Below are 16,817 nucleotides of genomic sequence, written 5' to 3'. Positions count from 1 at the left end.
TGAATTTGGTCTTAGTCTCTACTGAACCTGTAAGCTGGCTCTCTTCACTGGCTCAGGGATTTTATTTGGGTTTTGAAGCATTTATTTCATACCCAACTCTGAAAACAGCACACTTTTCGTGGGGATTTTAGCTGTTTGGTACAAAAGATTCAAGCTGTTCGCGTCTTGGGTCAGGGTCTTATATCCATACGGTCTCCCTAACACCGAGCACTTTGCCTACAAAAGCCAGTAACAACAGAAAGGTTGAAATTCAAAATCTTATCAGGCTGATGGCCAGCAGAGATCACTAATGTATGTACAGTGCCGTTTTACTGTTCAAGCAGATGAGCTGATCGGACATCAAATTAGATATGCTCATTTCCAGTACATACAAGCATATCTTGTTCAAATTTTACCGTGTTCCTCTCTACACCCACTCACCGCCCCAAATAAACCTACGCTACCACACTGTTAAGACATGCATCAACGAATGTCGCTGCTTAAACCACAGGATGAATCTCGGGTTTTTTTGGTGTACCTTGCAACCGAACCAGGTCCCTAGCGTGACCACCCCACCGCTGCAACGCCACTGTTCCACATGTGCAGGCAGCACACGCGGCACTGGCACAGCGCCACCGCGGGCCCAGCAGCCCTGCCTGCCGCCGACAAAGGGCAACCCCCGTTCCCCAGAAATACTCGGGAGAGCTCCCCGGGCGTCTGCTCCTGCAGCAGTGACTGAAACCCGCGTGTAGAACCACCCGCACGTACCCGCAAACGGTGCGCTGTGCCCAGCCCCCCCCCCCCCGCGCCCCAGCGCCTCCCCTCAGCAGCCCCGCACCACCCTGGGCCCACGACCGTTACCCGCCGGCAGGCGCAAGGCGCAGGCGCACCGCGACCCCCGCCGCCGCGGCCCCGCCCCGCCCCGCGCACGCGCGCGCCCTCGCTTCCCCGGCGGCGCCGGCGCACGCGGGGCGGCCCAGGGGCAGGCCGGGTTGCATCACCCGGCGTGAGGGCGACGGGGGTCCTTCCCGGGGCTGCCCCCGCCGCGCCTGAGCCGCTGCCGTCCCGCGGCGGGGCTGGCGGCGGCCCCGCGCCGCACAGCGCGGCGGGTCACCCCGACGGGCGTCACTCCTCCGACCGGCGGGTGCCGGGCTGCGCGCCGGCAGCGGCGGCGCCGAGCGGAGCCGGGGGTCAGGCGGCCGCGCGGGCCTCCTCGCTTCCTCTTCGGGCCAAGATGGCGGGGGACGAGGCGGGAGTGACTCTGGGGCAGCCGCATCTCAGCCGGCAGGACCTCGCCACCTTGGTGAGGCTGGCCGGCGGGGCGCCCGGGGAACAGCGGCAGGCGGCCGCGGGCGGGGGCGCCGAGCAGCGGCGGGGGCGGGCGGCGGGGGCTGGTGCGGCCGGGCGGGCCTTTGGCGGGGTGGGGGGGCGGCGCTCGCAGGCTGAGGGGAGCCGTGCCTTCCTCCAGGCCCCGCCGCGGTCGTTGGGGCCGGTGAGGGCCGAGGAGGCGCGGAAGGTGGCGGTGCTTGGGATGGCCGCGTTGCGGCACGCCGGGGCTGGGGGTGGGGGGGAGTCGGAGGCAGGCGCCGGGCAGCGGCGGCGGCGCTGGGAGCCGGTTAGGCTGGTCGCGGCGGGGCTGGGCTGCCTGCGGGAGGCGCCCCGCTCGCTGGCGGGAGGTGTTCGAGGCTCGGCGGGCTGGCGGCCTGGCTTGGCGAGCGAAGCTTCTGCGTGGTAGTGGTGGAGACGCGCAGCATCCTCCTTGCGAGGGCTGGCCTGCTTAACAGTGTTAAAAACCTCTTCTCTCTCCGATGTAGAACCATAAACTGGCACTCAGTTTCCCCAGCGGGCTAGGTGGATTGGTTGCCAGTCCTGCCTTAGTTGGTCTGCCAAGAAAATTGTGACTACTAACAAAGTCAGTTGCAGTGGCCTCTTGCTGTGGTAGTCTTGCCTATTAAACGCCTCACCTGTGCTTGTTCTCACTTATTACACGTATACGTGGACAAAACCGGTCGAAAACCTTGTTGCTGACTCCCTGTTATTCAGCAAACCAGAAAAGCTTATTTGTCTTTACAGTAATAATGTCTGATACCTTGGGGTTTGGGTACAAGAGTTCTTTTTGTGTTATAGCTAAGCATGTTGATATTCATTGGTGAAGCATGTAAGTAATTTCAAAAAGTTGCTTTACTTCCTTTCATTGTTGATTGTAGCATTTGCCAGTGGGAAAGAACACAGAAACGCCTAGTTGGCAGGTCACTAGGAACTGTCTTTAAGGGCTCTTTTATACTTTTTCAGTTGGCCTCTGAATGCTTGCAGTTGACCGGAGCTTATAGCTAAAGCTAGCCTTTATACCAGTCTTGAGGAAAAAATTGCATACATGCATAATTGTGTGCACTAGGAACGATTCCCTTGACGACAGGACTTGCATCACACTTGCCGCTTGTCACCCTACTAGATGGTGCCATCTGCAGGTCATGTTCCCATCGTTGACTTCAGTGCGCATAGTCATTTTAAGTTAGATGTACAAAAAAAGACAAATATAGTTGTTTGTGTTAGGTGGACAAAACTTGTTTTGTATTGAACATGAACATTTTATTCTTGATAATAGAATGAGTCAGCTTACATTTTTACACAGATGTTTGAGTTTGATTGTTATGCACTGAACCTGTATGTAACAGTGTAAACAGTGTGATTTAATGTAGATTGTGTGTGTGTTATTTAGCAAAATAGTCATATCCTGTCCTGCACTGAGGACTCTTTTAGCATCATGAGTCTTTGCTTGAACAGAGCAGCTCACCCATATGAATTCAGTGCAGGATGGAAATTAACTGTAAGCAGTTTCAAAAAGAGTACAGTGGAACATTTCAGTGGATTTCAACATTTGTCCAATATTTGGACAAACAGCTTTAAAAATCCCCAAACCAACTCTTTCAGAGTTGTCTTTTTAACTGTATGGGATGTATTTGTAAGTGTTTTGATTTGCCAGCAGCTACCAGTAGGTTCATGCAACAGGCTTTTTAAAACAGCAGAATTTTTGTCTGGTACCTCAAGTAGTAATAACCGTATTTGAGGAAAAAAATTGCTGTTTTAAAAAAAATCCAAAATTAAATCCATGGTGCTAAGGAAGTCTCTGGACCTACTGACTCCAAAATGTTAGTTGTAATTATATATTGACTGTAATGGAACCTTATACCAAACAACTGTTTATTGACAAACCTTTGTTTTTAAAACATAGATGCTGTTCACCATATAGCCATGGAAAGTTAATTTGAATTTGCCTGTTACATGTAATTTAAGTTTGGGGTTGGTGAGGGTTTTATTGTGTGTTAGAGCTTCTTTGGAGGGTTAGGTTGTTTTTTTCTTTACTTGCATCTTTAACATCTTGCACCCTGTGCTGATTTACAGTTGGTGTTTTCATTTGCAACCTATGCGGACTTACAATCAGGATTTTGTCCTATTTCATGTACTTAAAATGATTGGAATGCATATTTAGAATTATTTTCATTAGTTTGGTTGGATTATGTTGAATAGAATGACTGGATAATTTTTAAGAAAATATGTATAGTACTGTCTGAACGTTTAGATAGAAGATTAATAAATTCTGAAATCTCCCTCATACAGGATGTTAACAAGTTGACACCTCTTTCACCAGAAGTCATCAGCAGACAAGCAACGATTAATATAGGTAAAACCAAACTTGTAAAAAAGAGGGGTGCATTAATGTAATTCTTTCTGGTGCTTATGCAGTAGCATATGGTATCTATTTGAGAACTTTAAGATAGTCTTACTGAAACAGACAGTAATGTAGATACAGTGTTTTTATAAATTTTATCAAGGCACAGGAAGACATTTGTCAAACCTTTTTAACTTGAAAAGCACGGATTTTTCTTTAAGAACACTATTGAATGAAGTGGGGAATAGTTGTTAAAACAGTTTATTTTACCTTAAAATTAAGCATTTACATGAGTTTCATGAAAGTGCAAAGATGTATCTATTGGGAGCTCAATTTAGGTTCTTGTTTGTTTAAACAAAAATTATTATGAAATCCATGCATGCTTCTTATGGGAGCTCTGGACTTACTGGCTATAGAGAGTTTGTGGTTGTGTTGATTGTAATGGAACACTGCAGAAAATTAAACAACGGCTCGTTAACAAACATTTGCTTTTAAAACATAGGTACAATTGGTCATGTAGCCCATGGAAAGTCGACAGTAGTCAAAGCTATATCTGGAGTTCATACTGTCAGATTTAAAAATGAACTGGAAAGAAATATCACAATCAAGCTGGGTTATGCTAATGCAAAGGTGAGTCATTACTATGGATCTAGCAAATATGTTGCTAATAAATTTCAGGATGGATATAAGCTTATATGTAACTAATCCTTGATGAATTAAAATTTCTCTCAATTTTTAAAAATTACTTACAGATTTACAAGCTGGATGACCCAAGCTGTTCTCGGCCAGAGTGTTACCGATCCTGTGGAAGTAGCACCCCAGATGAGTTCCCCACAGATATTCCTGGCACCAAAGGGAACTTCAAACTAGTCAGGTAACTTCTGTAGAATGAATGGTATGAATTTTTATGGCAGACCACATGTTCTTAGATGCTGGGCACCCCTGATCTAAAGTATCATCTAAACTGCATGGGTGTTATTAGTTGTGACACACAGTCTGTGGTAGAGCACAACTGTGTCTTCTATCCTTGGGTATTTGCAGGTGTCTGAAATGAATTTTTTTTAACATTATTAATATAAGTACATTTTAAAGCCACTAGTATGAGAACTAATGTGGACCTCACAAACGCACCTTTAATTCCTTTCTGGAGGATGACATCTGTTAAACCTTTTCTTCTTAGAGGCAGAAAAGTTTTCAGAAGTTATTAAAATTAATATATGAAAGCCTGGTGTGTAATATGAGACCAGGCCTTTAACTGGAGCCCACGTGCTATTCATTTACTTAATTTCTAATAAAGCATAGTAACCACAACAGGTTTTGTGTGGGTCTTTACAATGATTGCTCAAACGAGAGTAGTCACAAAGGCTGTTGTACGACAGGATTCCTAGTTCATGCTTATAAATAAAATACATGTAATGCTGTAATAATTTATTTCCTTCCTTTCCTCAGATTCCTAGTAGAGCACTTGTTACTAACAATAACTTCTGTTGGAGTGATAGTCATGCAGCCATTTTTAAACTATTGGTTAAAAGCCTTGTATTCTTTTATCTTACTGTTTATTTGCTTCCAGTAGATTTTTAACATCACCAGCAAAGCAGCAAACTAGTCCCTTGCTTTTTGGTGGCATGCTACCAGGAAACAAGGATTCTTCACTGAATAGTTTCAGGCAAGAATGTAGTGAATTAACTATTACGGTCTGCACAATAAAATCATAAGGTTGGAACTAAGACACGTAACATTGTCTCTGTAGATAAATCCTTGAAGTGCAATTATAACCATATAATTAAAGCAGCATAATCTTCTAAAACTGGAGAATGGCAGGTGTCTTTTAAAAGAATAGGAGAAATCCTGTGTGGTTGTTGTTGGTTTTTTGTTTGGGGGTTTTCTGGTTGGTGGGGGTTTTTTTGGTGGTATTACTATTCTGGTGTATTTAAATCTGTTTAAATCTAGTCTAATTTACAAGTAAATTTGTGAAATACTAAAGCAGTACCTAATGGATATATGGTATTGAATCTCAAAACTTAGAAAAAGTATTCAGTAGCTGTTCAGTAGTCTTTGTGCTCTTTTAGAACTTCAAAAAAACTTTAAAGGTATTACTTCCCAGCATCTGTCTTGAAAAGTTTTGTTTATCTATTTTAAGGATGCTTTTAACTTTTGTGTCTGCCTAGGCACTCACATAAATTGGTCAGAGAAATTATTGATAATTGGCTTTTGGACTTCTTTTTAACCTTCTTCTACAACAGGCATGTCTCTTTTGTGGATTGTCCTGGCCATGATATTTTGATGGCTACTATGTTGAACGGTGCAGCAGTAATGGATGCAGCTTTACTGTTGATAGGTAATGATTGCTACACAAAAACAGAGCTCTTTTTTTTTTTTTTTTTTTTTTTTTTTTAATATCATGAAGCAACTTTATATCGGGTTTTAAATTTAGTGGAGTGGGATGAGCAATTAAAACAAGTGAATGCTTTTGAGATGTGTTTTAAGAAAATACAGTGATGCTACAGAGAATGTAGTGCTAACAAGCTGGTTGATTTTGGACATTGCTTTACGTACTTACTAGTCTGGTAGGTGCCCCAGTTGACAGAAGATTAGTTAGGTAAGATGAATCATTGTAGTGGTATAGTACTGTGAAATTACTATCATTTTATGGAAATAGATTACCTACAGGTACATTGTGAGTTTCTCTGAAGCTTCAGTTTGCTTTAGATATGTATGTAGCCTTTGCCATACAGGAGAGCCCAGAAACATCAGTATAAACAGTAAACCCAGATGAATAAAGGCAAAATCAAGGTACAGGAGATTTATCTTGATTCAGACAATTTTTGTTCTGATTTGCAACAAACAGGAAGTGCATAAAAGTGATTTTTATGTCTATAGAACAATTTAGCGCTCTGTGACAGTAATTATCTTTACCTAGATAGGCCATGTCAACAAACAAGAAAAACAGCTTCAGATATTGTAGTTTAAATAGTCTGAGATAGCTGATGAGCTGTCATTCCTGCTGCCTGTTTAGACCTAGAAAGTGTGATAGCCCAGACTTCAAGCGAGACTAACTGGCACAATGGCACATGCAGCCAGAGTTAGCTTCTTGGATGGCTGAAATCCAAACCTTGCTGATAGCTGCCCTATTCCTGTACTTGATATGTTTATTGTGTGTTATAAAGTTGGGCATTTTTATGGTTTTAGTGATTAAGAAGTGCCATCAAATTTTAAGATATTTCTTGAAAGGTGAATTGTCCATTATGCTACAGTCAGTAGTGAGATGCTTGAGGACCTAAGGATAGAATGTCAAGTAGACGCAAGTTAGTTACCAGTATCTTTGGAAATTTTAGATGTTTCTACTGGGAGCAAGTAGAATGGGGGAATCACTCTGACAACCTCTCATCTGTCATACATTGTGTGGATGCTACAGCCAGCAGTTCTGGGGAAGAGGAAGGAGGTGCTTACTCACTTGGAAAGCTTCAAATGTAGCTTACTGAGATGTGGCTTGTTTTTTATAAAGATACAATGGAAAGTAGATCTCGTAACTGTAGGAGTTTTGTCTATCTGTATAGTTTCTCTATTGTAGTCACTTTTCTTTCAGCTGGTAATGAGTCATGCCCTCAACCCCAGACCTCAGAACATCTAGCTGCTATAGAAATCATGAAACTGAAACACATTTTGATTCTGCAGAATAAGATTGATTTGGTGAAGGAGAGCCAGGCTAAAGAACAGTATGAACAGATTCTTGCATTTGTACAAGGTAAGTTTTCAGCAGCAGAAATCCAGTTAGTGGTGGAAATTCTTCAGTGTTGAGACGTGGACATAGTGGCTTCTGTATGTTTATATCAAAGCTTCTCTTCCGTAGGCGATGCTGGTGTACATAATCTGTTAATCTAAAAAACAGGCCATTGGAGTTGTGCTTCTTGCCCATTCCAGACTGCTTGCCTACAAGTATTAAGGCTGTTGGCTCTTGATGTAAAACTAGCAGTAATAGCTCCTATCTAGTAGCTTTCGTGGAATTTGTGGTTTCTTCTTGGTATTGTTGCTGTAGTAGAGATTGTACTGTGATTTTTACTGCAGCACAGGAGAAAAGGTAGTAGTACTTGTTAGGGGCACCTTGTAGGTATGAATGTGTTAGCTTTTCTTCTACCAAATCAGAAAAGATTGATCTTTCACCTCTCTCGGTGTCTAGGTCAAGCAACATTATCCTACTCTTGTCTGTAAAATTCTACTTAACTTCAGTGCTTTGAGTTTTGTCTTTCCCAGGAGCTTCCGCTGTTTTCCCTGCTTATCTGCTTTAGCTGGTATATGTGGAAAGCTGCAGAGCTAGAGTGTCACCATCAAAATTAGCCAGTGTGTCTGTGGTTTTGTTTGTTTTTTTCTTTTAGTTCAGAATTGCTGCCTTGTATAACCTGTTCATAACAGCTATGTCACAGTGGCTTGATGTGTAAATTTGGAGTTTGAGAACTGGAGTTATCACAAGAAACACAGATATAATTAGTAATATTTAACAAGTCCTAATAGCTAATGCATCCTTCCATAAAATGAGGATTCTTCTAAAATATGTATTTATATTGCAGAACTTAGAAAACATAGATTGATAGGAATTTTAGTTTGTCGGAATGAAATCTGACTGTTAATACTGATCTATCAAGTACTAAGATACCTAGTCTCTCTGAGGAAATTGCGATCAGAAATATTCTTAAGATAATGTAGGAAGCGTGCCCTCCCTCAGAGAAGGTTATCTTGCACTGTGTTCAGAGAGCAACTGTAAAGCTCTTCAGTGCGCACTTATCCAGAGGCAACACCAAGGTTATTTCAGAATGCCCTGAAAAGTAGGTGTGGCTGGTTTGAGCTAAAATGTTGAAGGGAAGGGTAAGGGCTCTGATATGTTCTGCTCTGGGAAATACACATGAAATGTGCCTTGAAATTCATTAGTGTTTTTAACAATGACAGAACGCTTGGTCATGTTCCTATAAATACTATATTAAGGCTTGATGTTGAACTTGATTTTGTTGTAGGTACAGTTGCAGAAGGAGCTCCAATAATTCCTATCTCCGCACAGTTGAAATACAACATTGAGGTAGTTTGCGAGTACATAGTGAAGAAAATCCCAGTCCCTTTGAGAGACTTCACATCTGAACCAAGGCTTATTGGTATGTAAATGCCATATGGTCTGGGCTTTTGTGGCTAATCATTCATTACATGTATCTACACTTAAAATAGCTTGTTGATGGATGCTCTTAAAAAGAGGTGGGATTGAAAAGAGCGTTTAGTGTGCTTTTATTTTAAAACTTGCTTATTTTCTGAGAGCTGTATTGTTTGTTCATAGTTAATTACTATAGTTAAACCTACCTGAGGTAATTGCTGGGTTTTGTGTATATATTCTATGCGTGTGAAAGCACTAAAATAAATAAATGATGAGAAATGTATCTGTCTTAAAAACATTCTGTTAGTTGCTACTGATTTAAATTTGATTTAGCAAAATTCTGACAAATTGTTGAGTTTGAAAATTAGATTATTTCCATGAAAATCTTATTTTCCTGGAGCCTGGTTAGATTTTCTTTGTTAGTCTCCTGTCTCCTTTATATAATTGTCAAAGTCTCAGTTCTTGTCCAGCATATTGTGAAATCCAGTTCCACTACAGTGAATCCATTTGTTTGCCCTTTTTTCCACATAGAACATGGGAGACCCACAAATGTTCGGAATGCATAAAAATTTGCCACATTAAAACAAGGTTCCAGTATTCACAATTGACATTGTGAATGTTGAAGGGGTTTTGTGATATAGTTGATCATTGCTTTCTTTTTCAGATAGTGATCTTTTAACTTAATTTCTGCTACGCAGAAACAGTTTAAAAAAACGTTTATGTATATGAACAGCTTAAATGTTTTTGAGAACAAGATAACTGTATACTTAAAAATTGGGAATAAAATATTCATCGTATTTTAGTGTTCTTCCTGAGTTACATTTTTGTAGTATTTATATATATATATATATATATGTATGTATACCTTCATGAGCATAGGGAAGCAATCAAAGCTGCTAAAGAAAGACAGTTCTTTAAAAACCTGATCTTAAATATAAACCTGGTTATGGTCTATTCTTTTCAGTAATTAGATCTTTTGATGTCAACAAGCCTGGCTGTGAAGTTGATGACCTTAAAGGAGGTGTAGCTGGTGGCAGTATTCTAAAGGGTGTTTTAAAGGTAACTTTCCCTTTCTTGTGTGGAGATTTGTAATGATGATAATGAGTAGAACTTTTCCATGCTTAGTACAAGATCAATCTATATAACTGATTTTTTTTTAAACTAGAATACAGTCAGATGTCACTTACCCTTTCTGTCTATGCCTCATTTTTACTTTCCTGTTTTAAAGTACCATAACAAGATTTTTATTTTTTAAATGTATATTTGTTGCTATAGTCTTAACTTTTGGTAATAAAGATAATGATTTCGTTGCTTACAGAAACTGAGGGAGCTATTCTTTTTTCCTGTCCTGCCACTTTGACTTGCTGAATTACTGGGGGGAACAGGGGAGCAAAAGAACTTTAAAAGTACCTCAGAAGTGTGTATGTGTGTTCCCTCAGGTCTCACTTCCTCATTTAAATATTTTGTATATTCTGATTTTTTTTTTCCTTGATGCATACTGTCAATAGATGGACTTTAAAAGTTGTTCTGCTAAGCTGGAAAGCAAGCTACATCTTGAAACATTTATATAACCTGTATTTTCTTTGTCTTGACATTTGTAGATGCCAATCAGTTACACTGATTTAATTAACTCAATTTTTCTCAGTGCTGTAATGTTCCTAAATGAAATGATGTTTTACAAAATTACTCAAATTTAAATGTTGGAATTACTGCTGATAAAGATCCTTGCTAAAGCAGTTTTACAAATTATATTGAAAAGAAAATCAGTTGTTACATCAGCTATAAGATACAAAGCTTTCAGTATTATTCAGTTTGCAGTAAACAGTGCAACAGAAGTCCTCAAAGTTCTACAGTAGCCCAGAACCAAGGACTTGTGTAAATAGTAGGTCTTGGGATAAGTAGGTCTTATCTGTGACTAGGATTTAGCTTTGTGTTCCTGTGAAACAGCCAGTTAAGCACATTTTCACATTTGTAATTAGGTGGGCCAGGAAATTGAGGTCCGGCCTGGTATTGTGTCCAAGGACAGTGAAGGAAAACTCATGTGCAAGCCTATCTTCTCCAAAATTGTGTCACTCTTTGCTGAACACAATGATCTGCAATATGCTGCTCCAGGAGGTCTTATAGGTAAGAATAATCTCATATGCAAAGATTTATTTCTTCGTGCTTACTGAAAACACTTGATTTCATTCAGCAATGAATTTCAGTGTAATAAACAAAGGCTATTGAGCAATTTAAAATAATTCATATATGTAGAGAGACAACACGGGTGTGAAAATTAGATATTTAATAAATAATTTTCCTAAACATCACTGGCCAATGCAGATCAACTTGCATTGTTAATTGTACTGATTTTAACAGTAGATATTTCTTAATTTGTTTAGATAGAGCCCACGGTCTTGCTGACATTCTGAAAGTGCTGTCCAGGTCATAGGGAATTCCCAGAATATTCTCTGTTGATTTTAGATCTCCTTCAAATATTCTAATACATAAATGTGACAGCTACCTTTCAGTTACACCTTGTGACTTTCCTTGTTGTGGTGTAGGTGTTGGAACTAAGATTGATCCAACGTTGTGTCGGGCTGACCGAATGGTAGGCCAAGTTCTTGGTGCGGTTGGAGCACTGCCAGAAATATTTACAGAGCTAGAAATTTCCTATTTCTTGCTGAGACGACTATTAGGTGTGCGCACTGAAGGAGACAAGAAAGCTGCGAAGGTCTGTACTGCTTTTGGTTTTTCCCTGATTTCTTTTGCTAGGTGTCATTAGTATGTACATTTTTTGACCTTATGTGGTAATTTTCTCTTCCTGTTCATATGTGCTTGTCATTAAACCTATCTGCTTATTTAATATTATAGAAGAAAATGCTTTTCAGAGGCGTAGGAATTCATATCAGAGTAATTTGAAGTAGCATAAAATATTTGTGTCCTGAAGTTAGGTATTCTTCTAAATACACTGGTAGTTGTTTTCCTTTGCTATCAGCCTATTAATTTGTGCAATAACTAGTTTTATATACGTACCGATCTACTTCCTACTTACATGCTTTTTGTAGACTCTTTTCTCTGAAGAACTTCTACCCAAGTATTTTTGAAACACTGTAGTTGAAAAAAACCTGAGCTTGATGCACAGCACAGTCGTGTGCTCCATGGTCCATTTTACACAACTAAACGAAAAGATCATAGTTCTCCCTGTTAGCATTAAAATCTATAAACAGCTTCATGCAACAGTAAGTTAAGTGCTTCAGCGCTGTCTTTATGCTGTGAAACGAATTATTTTTTGAGAAATCATTTTCATGTATGTAGGCATAAGGGAAATGAGAATATTCAGATTAGCTACAAGAATGGTATAACATTCCAGTAGCAGTATTTGAGACTTTTTACTTTCAGTACAGTATATGCAATCATCAGTGTGAAACGTAGAGAAATCAAGAAGGTACATCCTATCAAGAACTTGCAGTGCTGCGTGTACAACATTTATGTATTTGTCCTTTCTCATATAAACTATCCACTGTCACTGTTGTCCATGGTTTGTGTGTGTGTATAGTTTTTGCATATCTCAGCTGTACCTTTTTTGGGGCAGGTAGGTAACAGTAGATACTCAATATTGTCTATGGTTTTTTTGTTTGTTAAATACTAAAGCTTACGTTTCAGAGTTTTGTATGTCTGTCTTCAGGTGCAAAAATTATCAAAGAATGAAGTTTTAATGGTAAACATAGGATCCTTATCTACTGGAGGGAGAGTCAGTGCAGTAAAGGCCGATTTGGGGAAGATTGTGCTAACTAACCCAGTATGCACAGAAGTGGGAGAAAAAATTGCCCTGAGTCGAAGAGTTGAGAAACACTGGCGGTAAGTTGGTGCTAAATTGCTGGGGTACCTAGTTGTTACACTGTTAACAAAAAAATAGGTGGATCTGGTTTTGTTCTAGAATAGGTAAGTGTGTGTCTGTGTTAAATTCCTCTGGATTCTTCTAACACATTGACAACATTATTGTGGAATGCTTAATTTCATTACTAGCCTCTTTTTTTTTTTTTTTTTAAAGAAGCATTACACTTGGCTACATACCTTTTAGTTAACAGACACAGAAATATGAGGTTCATGGTTTGTTGCCGTAACTGTCACGTTGTAAACTGAGCTAACAGTAGGCAGTCTTGGCTGAGCAGTTTGGAAATTCTAGTAATGTTAAGGCAAAGCCTGTCTTTATACACGCCTGAGTCAGTGGTGGTCTACGTGTGGAGCTGTATGTGATTTCTAGCGCAACCTTGAAGAAATAGCAAGGGAATGGAGAAAGGACATTCTGAGGTTTAGGTATTGTATGTACTATGAGCAGAGGGGAAGGAAACATATCAACTGGATTGACACATACGAATTACAAATATAGGATGTCTTGACTGCACAGAAGCATCTGGAGGCTGAAAATGAGCAGAATTAGTTGATAATTCATTTTAATCGTAGTGCCATACTTCTTGTTAAGGTGATTACACATGCTGTACCTGTTATGTGTTCCGTAAGACAACATGAATAACATAAGGGTATTTAGATTTGCTGACCCTGCACAGCTCTTGTACTATAAGGGAACGTAGCCATTTTTACAAGAAGTCTCCACTGTATGCATATCCATGGATGCATATAGGCTGATAGCGTGAGTTTTGTTGATTTGTAGATTACTTCCCACTTGAAAAAACATGACAAAATTTTGCCAAAAAGCCCGCTTGTCTCTGGATTATGGGGTGCGCAAGAAATGGCAACCTGCTATAAAGCTCTTGTTATTAAAAACTTGCCTTCTATGTTGTATTAAAAGGACAAAGAGACAACATAAAGAAACTGAAAGTTAAGAAAAGGGAAAGGAGGCAAACTGGGAATAGCAGCTTTTAATAAAATCTAATTAGAATGAAGATAATGTACTGTGAAAAGGAACTTGTAGCCTGAGGCAATGTCATACTGAAAAGATGGAACCAAGTGAGAAAGCAAGAGTCAAAAAGGAGGTATAAAATAGAAGGTAAATGTATTTGAGGCACAGAGGTTGAACAGCAAATGGCCAAGCAAAGAGGATATATACTAGTGATTCTAAGGAACAGTGAATTCAAAGATGGACTAGTTACAGCCTATAGATATGGTCCTAAAAGGTGGGAAGTACTAGGCTGATACACTTCAGTCCCTTTTCTGGTGCCCAGAGACAGGCTCTACTGCTTAGCAAATTAAATTGAGATGCACGTGTGGTTTCTGTGTATGTATCTCCCTGCCAGAAATTGGAAATGTTTTAAAAGATAGTTGTATTAATAATCACATGGACTGCCTGCTGACTGTGGAAATGGACATAATCTTAATTTCTTTCTAAAAGCATATTTTTCTGAGGCAACAGTGGCCCATAAAAGGGGTCTTAATTCTACTGAATATGAATAGTAGAACTTAGCTGAATGTTGAGTTGCTTTTATAGGTTACATGTTCATTGAGAGTTACAGCTGTTTGTAATCTTACTGTCATCTTGTCTGAATTTTCACATTTTCATTTCTATTTGAAAGTAATGCGGGCATAGGTGAAAGAGATCAAGCTCTGGATAGATTTATAGTCCATCAGCACAACATAAGTTACAATGTTTTCAGATTTTTAGTTTACTTTTGAAAGGTACATCCTTAGCTAATTACAAACATACAAACGTTCTCTGTCCCTCATTGTCTCCTATTCTCTATTTCTGCTAACCAGTGTTGTGTCTTGTAGGCTGTTGTGGGTGGGAGATAAGTTGAGAAAATTCAAAATGTGAGAACTGAAGGCATGACTACTATTAAAAGTAATATAAACTTTCTTCTTTTTGCAGTTTAATTGGTTGGGGTCAAATCAGACGAGGAGTGACAATCAAGCCAACTGTTGATGATGACTGAAGAACAAAAGGGTGTGCTTCATTTTTAAAGATGAAGTGCCTGTTTCTATTTTGGAGGGGATGTATTTTCACAGTGGTATTGGAAGCTGTGCAAACTGTCTTTGAGTTGTATGGCTGTCCTTGTACATTTTATTGAATTTTACCCTCTTACTAAAATACTAGTCACTATCACCATTAAAAGTGTAAAAGAATTGGCATAAAGTGGGTTTAGTTATCCACATTTTAGTAGAAATTAATTGTACATGTCTCATGGCATGTCTAATTTATGTTGTGTTTCAGACATATCTGTTTCATATCAGTCAAGTCAGCCCCAGTGTAACACACAAACTATAAATCTGGTATTGAAATAAAATACTGCTTATTTTCATTAATTCATACAGTTTTCTGAGTAACAAAAGACTGCAGTTGATTGTTCAATCAGTACAAGAATTAAAAGTAAAAAACCACACTCTTCCTGGAGACTAGTACCCTTTCTGCACAACATCTTGTTTTGTTTAGACAGCTGTTGGCAGGAAGAACTTCCTTCCTTGGTTTGTATGGTTCTGGCTGTATTACGCTTTGTGATTAGGATGGCAATGTCAACTGACTTAAATTTGTCACTTCCAATATTGCAAGTTTTGGTTAAACCCCAAAAGAAAGAGCTACAAGTAAACTGGATCTGAACTGGCAGTACTGGTTTTGACATTATTTTAGAATGAATTTCTGAAAAGAATTTGATTAATTTGAAACATAGCCGTTTGTCATTGTGGAACTATGTGGGTGACATGGGAGCTCTTTATACAGTAGGAGTAAACTGCTTATTTCCAAGCTAATTGACCAAATATTAGTTGTCGTCTTGAACTATAAAATATCTGGAAAAGGCTGTAGAAGGGAATGATTTGGGGGATGGGGGTGGAATTCAGAATGAGATGAGGAAAAAAGGCGTAAAACCACTATTGCTTAGCTAGCCTGAGTAACACTCCTTGGGAGAAAACATAATGTAATAACTTACTCTAGGGTGCTAATACTGTCATCCATTTAGGTTTAACTTCTTCATTTGTAGTAATGTACATAGTTCTAGTATTTTGTGTACTAAAAAATTTAGCGAGTCATGTTTCTTTCCATGTTTTTATACAAAGTACTGTGTTCATTTTCAACGCCTGGTTTCAGTTGTATTTAATATCTTCAGAGGCATTCTAAAGGTAAATACCGTTTCACTCATCAAGACTGATTTTGATGAAACAGCTTGAGTTTTGTTCCTGATTTTGCATTGTATTTTGTGTTCCCTTGTTCCATCTACGTTCCTGTACACAGTTCTTCCACTTGTAAAGTACTTCTACCTCGCATGGTGTTGAGAGTAAATACACCAACTTTTGTATAGTGCTTCTCCTTTTTTGAAAGAGAATCAGCTATAGTTCTTCCTGATTCTCCTCATACTTGACCAGTATACGGTCTTAAATGTGTCTGTTTCAAAGATGGCACCTTCCGTGCTTTGGAAGCTCATTTCTGTAACTGAATTCTAGGAACTTCGGATATACTTAGGTCTTGCCTAGTTTGGGAGCATGAGAGTGAGCACAAAACAGAAAGCAAGCTACCACAGAGTGCTAGGATGACGCCACCACTAGGATGAAAGCTAGTCTAAAGACTTCTTTCTAAATGCACTGAATTTGTGGGTCTAAGGATACTTCCAATGCTTCCAAGAAGTTGGTCAGCGCAGTGCACCCATAGGCGTTTTTAGGCATCCAGGTATTTTGGAGATTGGGCCTTAATCTCATGATCTGCAGTTTGAAAAAAGAAAGTGCCATAATCTTTCCAAAGCACTTCACGTACTCCTTCACTTGGGTAGGTAATAAATGCAAAGTGCTAGTATCGTCCTAGTGCTAGGATTAGTAGCCAGCCCTACATCCTTCCAGCTAAATAGCCATACGTCATTACTTAATTTAGGTCTAGAATATGAATTGATACTGCTGTAGTTGATAACAGATTTATTAGGTAAGTATATGTTCTCCGTAACATTAAGGAACACTTGTGAAAGTGTCTTCGTTCCCTCTGAAACATTAAGTAACACTTTGTTTTTTCTGATGGCACGCACAGGAGCTGATAGGCACTAAAGAGAGAATAGAGGCAATGAAGTGCCAGGGTATTGAATTTTGCTTCTGGCCTGTTCTTGCATCGGGCTGCTTTCC

At 39.6% G+C, this 16,817-nt stretch overlaps 1 protein-coding gene across 1 annotated transcript; it reads left to right on the top strand.

The window, feature by feature from the left end:
• The first annotated feature begins 1,150 nt into the window (after window positions 1-1,150).
• EIF2S3 (eukaryotic translation initiation factor 2 subunit gamma) lies at window positions 1,151-15,321 on the top strand. The gene is made up of 12 exons (XM_037377133.1): window positions 1,151-1,282; window positions 3,598-3,661; window positions 4,152-4,279; window positions 4,402-4,523; window positions 5,893-5,987; window positions 7,236-7,394; window positions 8,656-8,790; window positions 9,748-9,842; window positions 10,763-10,907; window positions 11,327-11,496; window positions 12,451-12,623; window positions 14,590-15,321. Exons 1-12 carry the CDS (start codon window positions 1,214-1,216, stop codon window positions 14,651-14,653), a joined length of 1,419 nt encoding a protein of 472 aa, XP_037233030.1. The 5' UTR covers window positions 1,151-1,213; the 3' UTR covers window positions 14,654-15,321.
• The last annotated feature ends 1,496 nt before the right edge of the window (window positions 15,322-16,817 follow it).

The sequence above is a fragment of the Falco rusticolus genome, chromosome 2, assembly GCF_015220075.1.
Source record: "Falco rusticolus isolate bFalRus1 chromosome 2, bFalRus1.pri, whole genome shotgun sequence".
NCBI lineage: Eukaryota > Metazoa > Chordata > Aves > Falconiformes > Falconidae > Falco > Falco rusticolus.
This window is presented reverse-complemented; position numbering and strand designations above follow the sequence as displayed.

Excerpts from the sequence above, each read along its gene's own strand:
- EIF2S3 (XM_037377133.1), top strand. The coding sequence starts at position 1,214 with ATGGCGGGGGACGAGGCGGGAGTGACTCTGGGGCAGCCGCATCTCAGC. Across the intron at positions 5,988-7,235 it reads TGCAGCTTTACTGTTGATAG|CTGGTAATGAGTCATGCCCT; the intron begins GTAATGATTGCT and ends CTTTTCTTTCAG. Across the intron at positions 9,843-10,762 it reads TTCTAAAGGGTGTTTTAAAG|GTGGGCCAGGAAATTGAGGT; the intron begins GTAACTTTCCCT and ends ATTTGTAATTAG.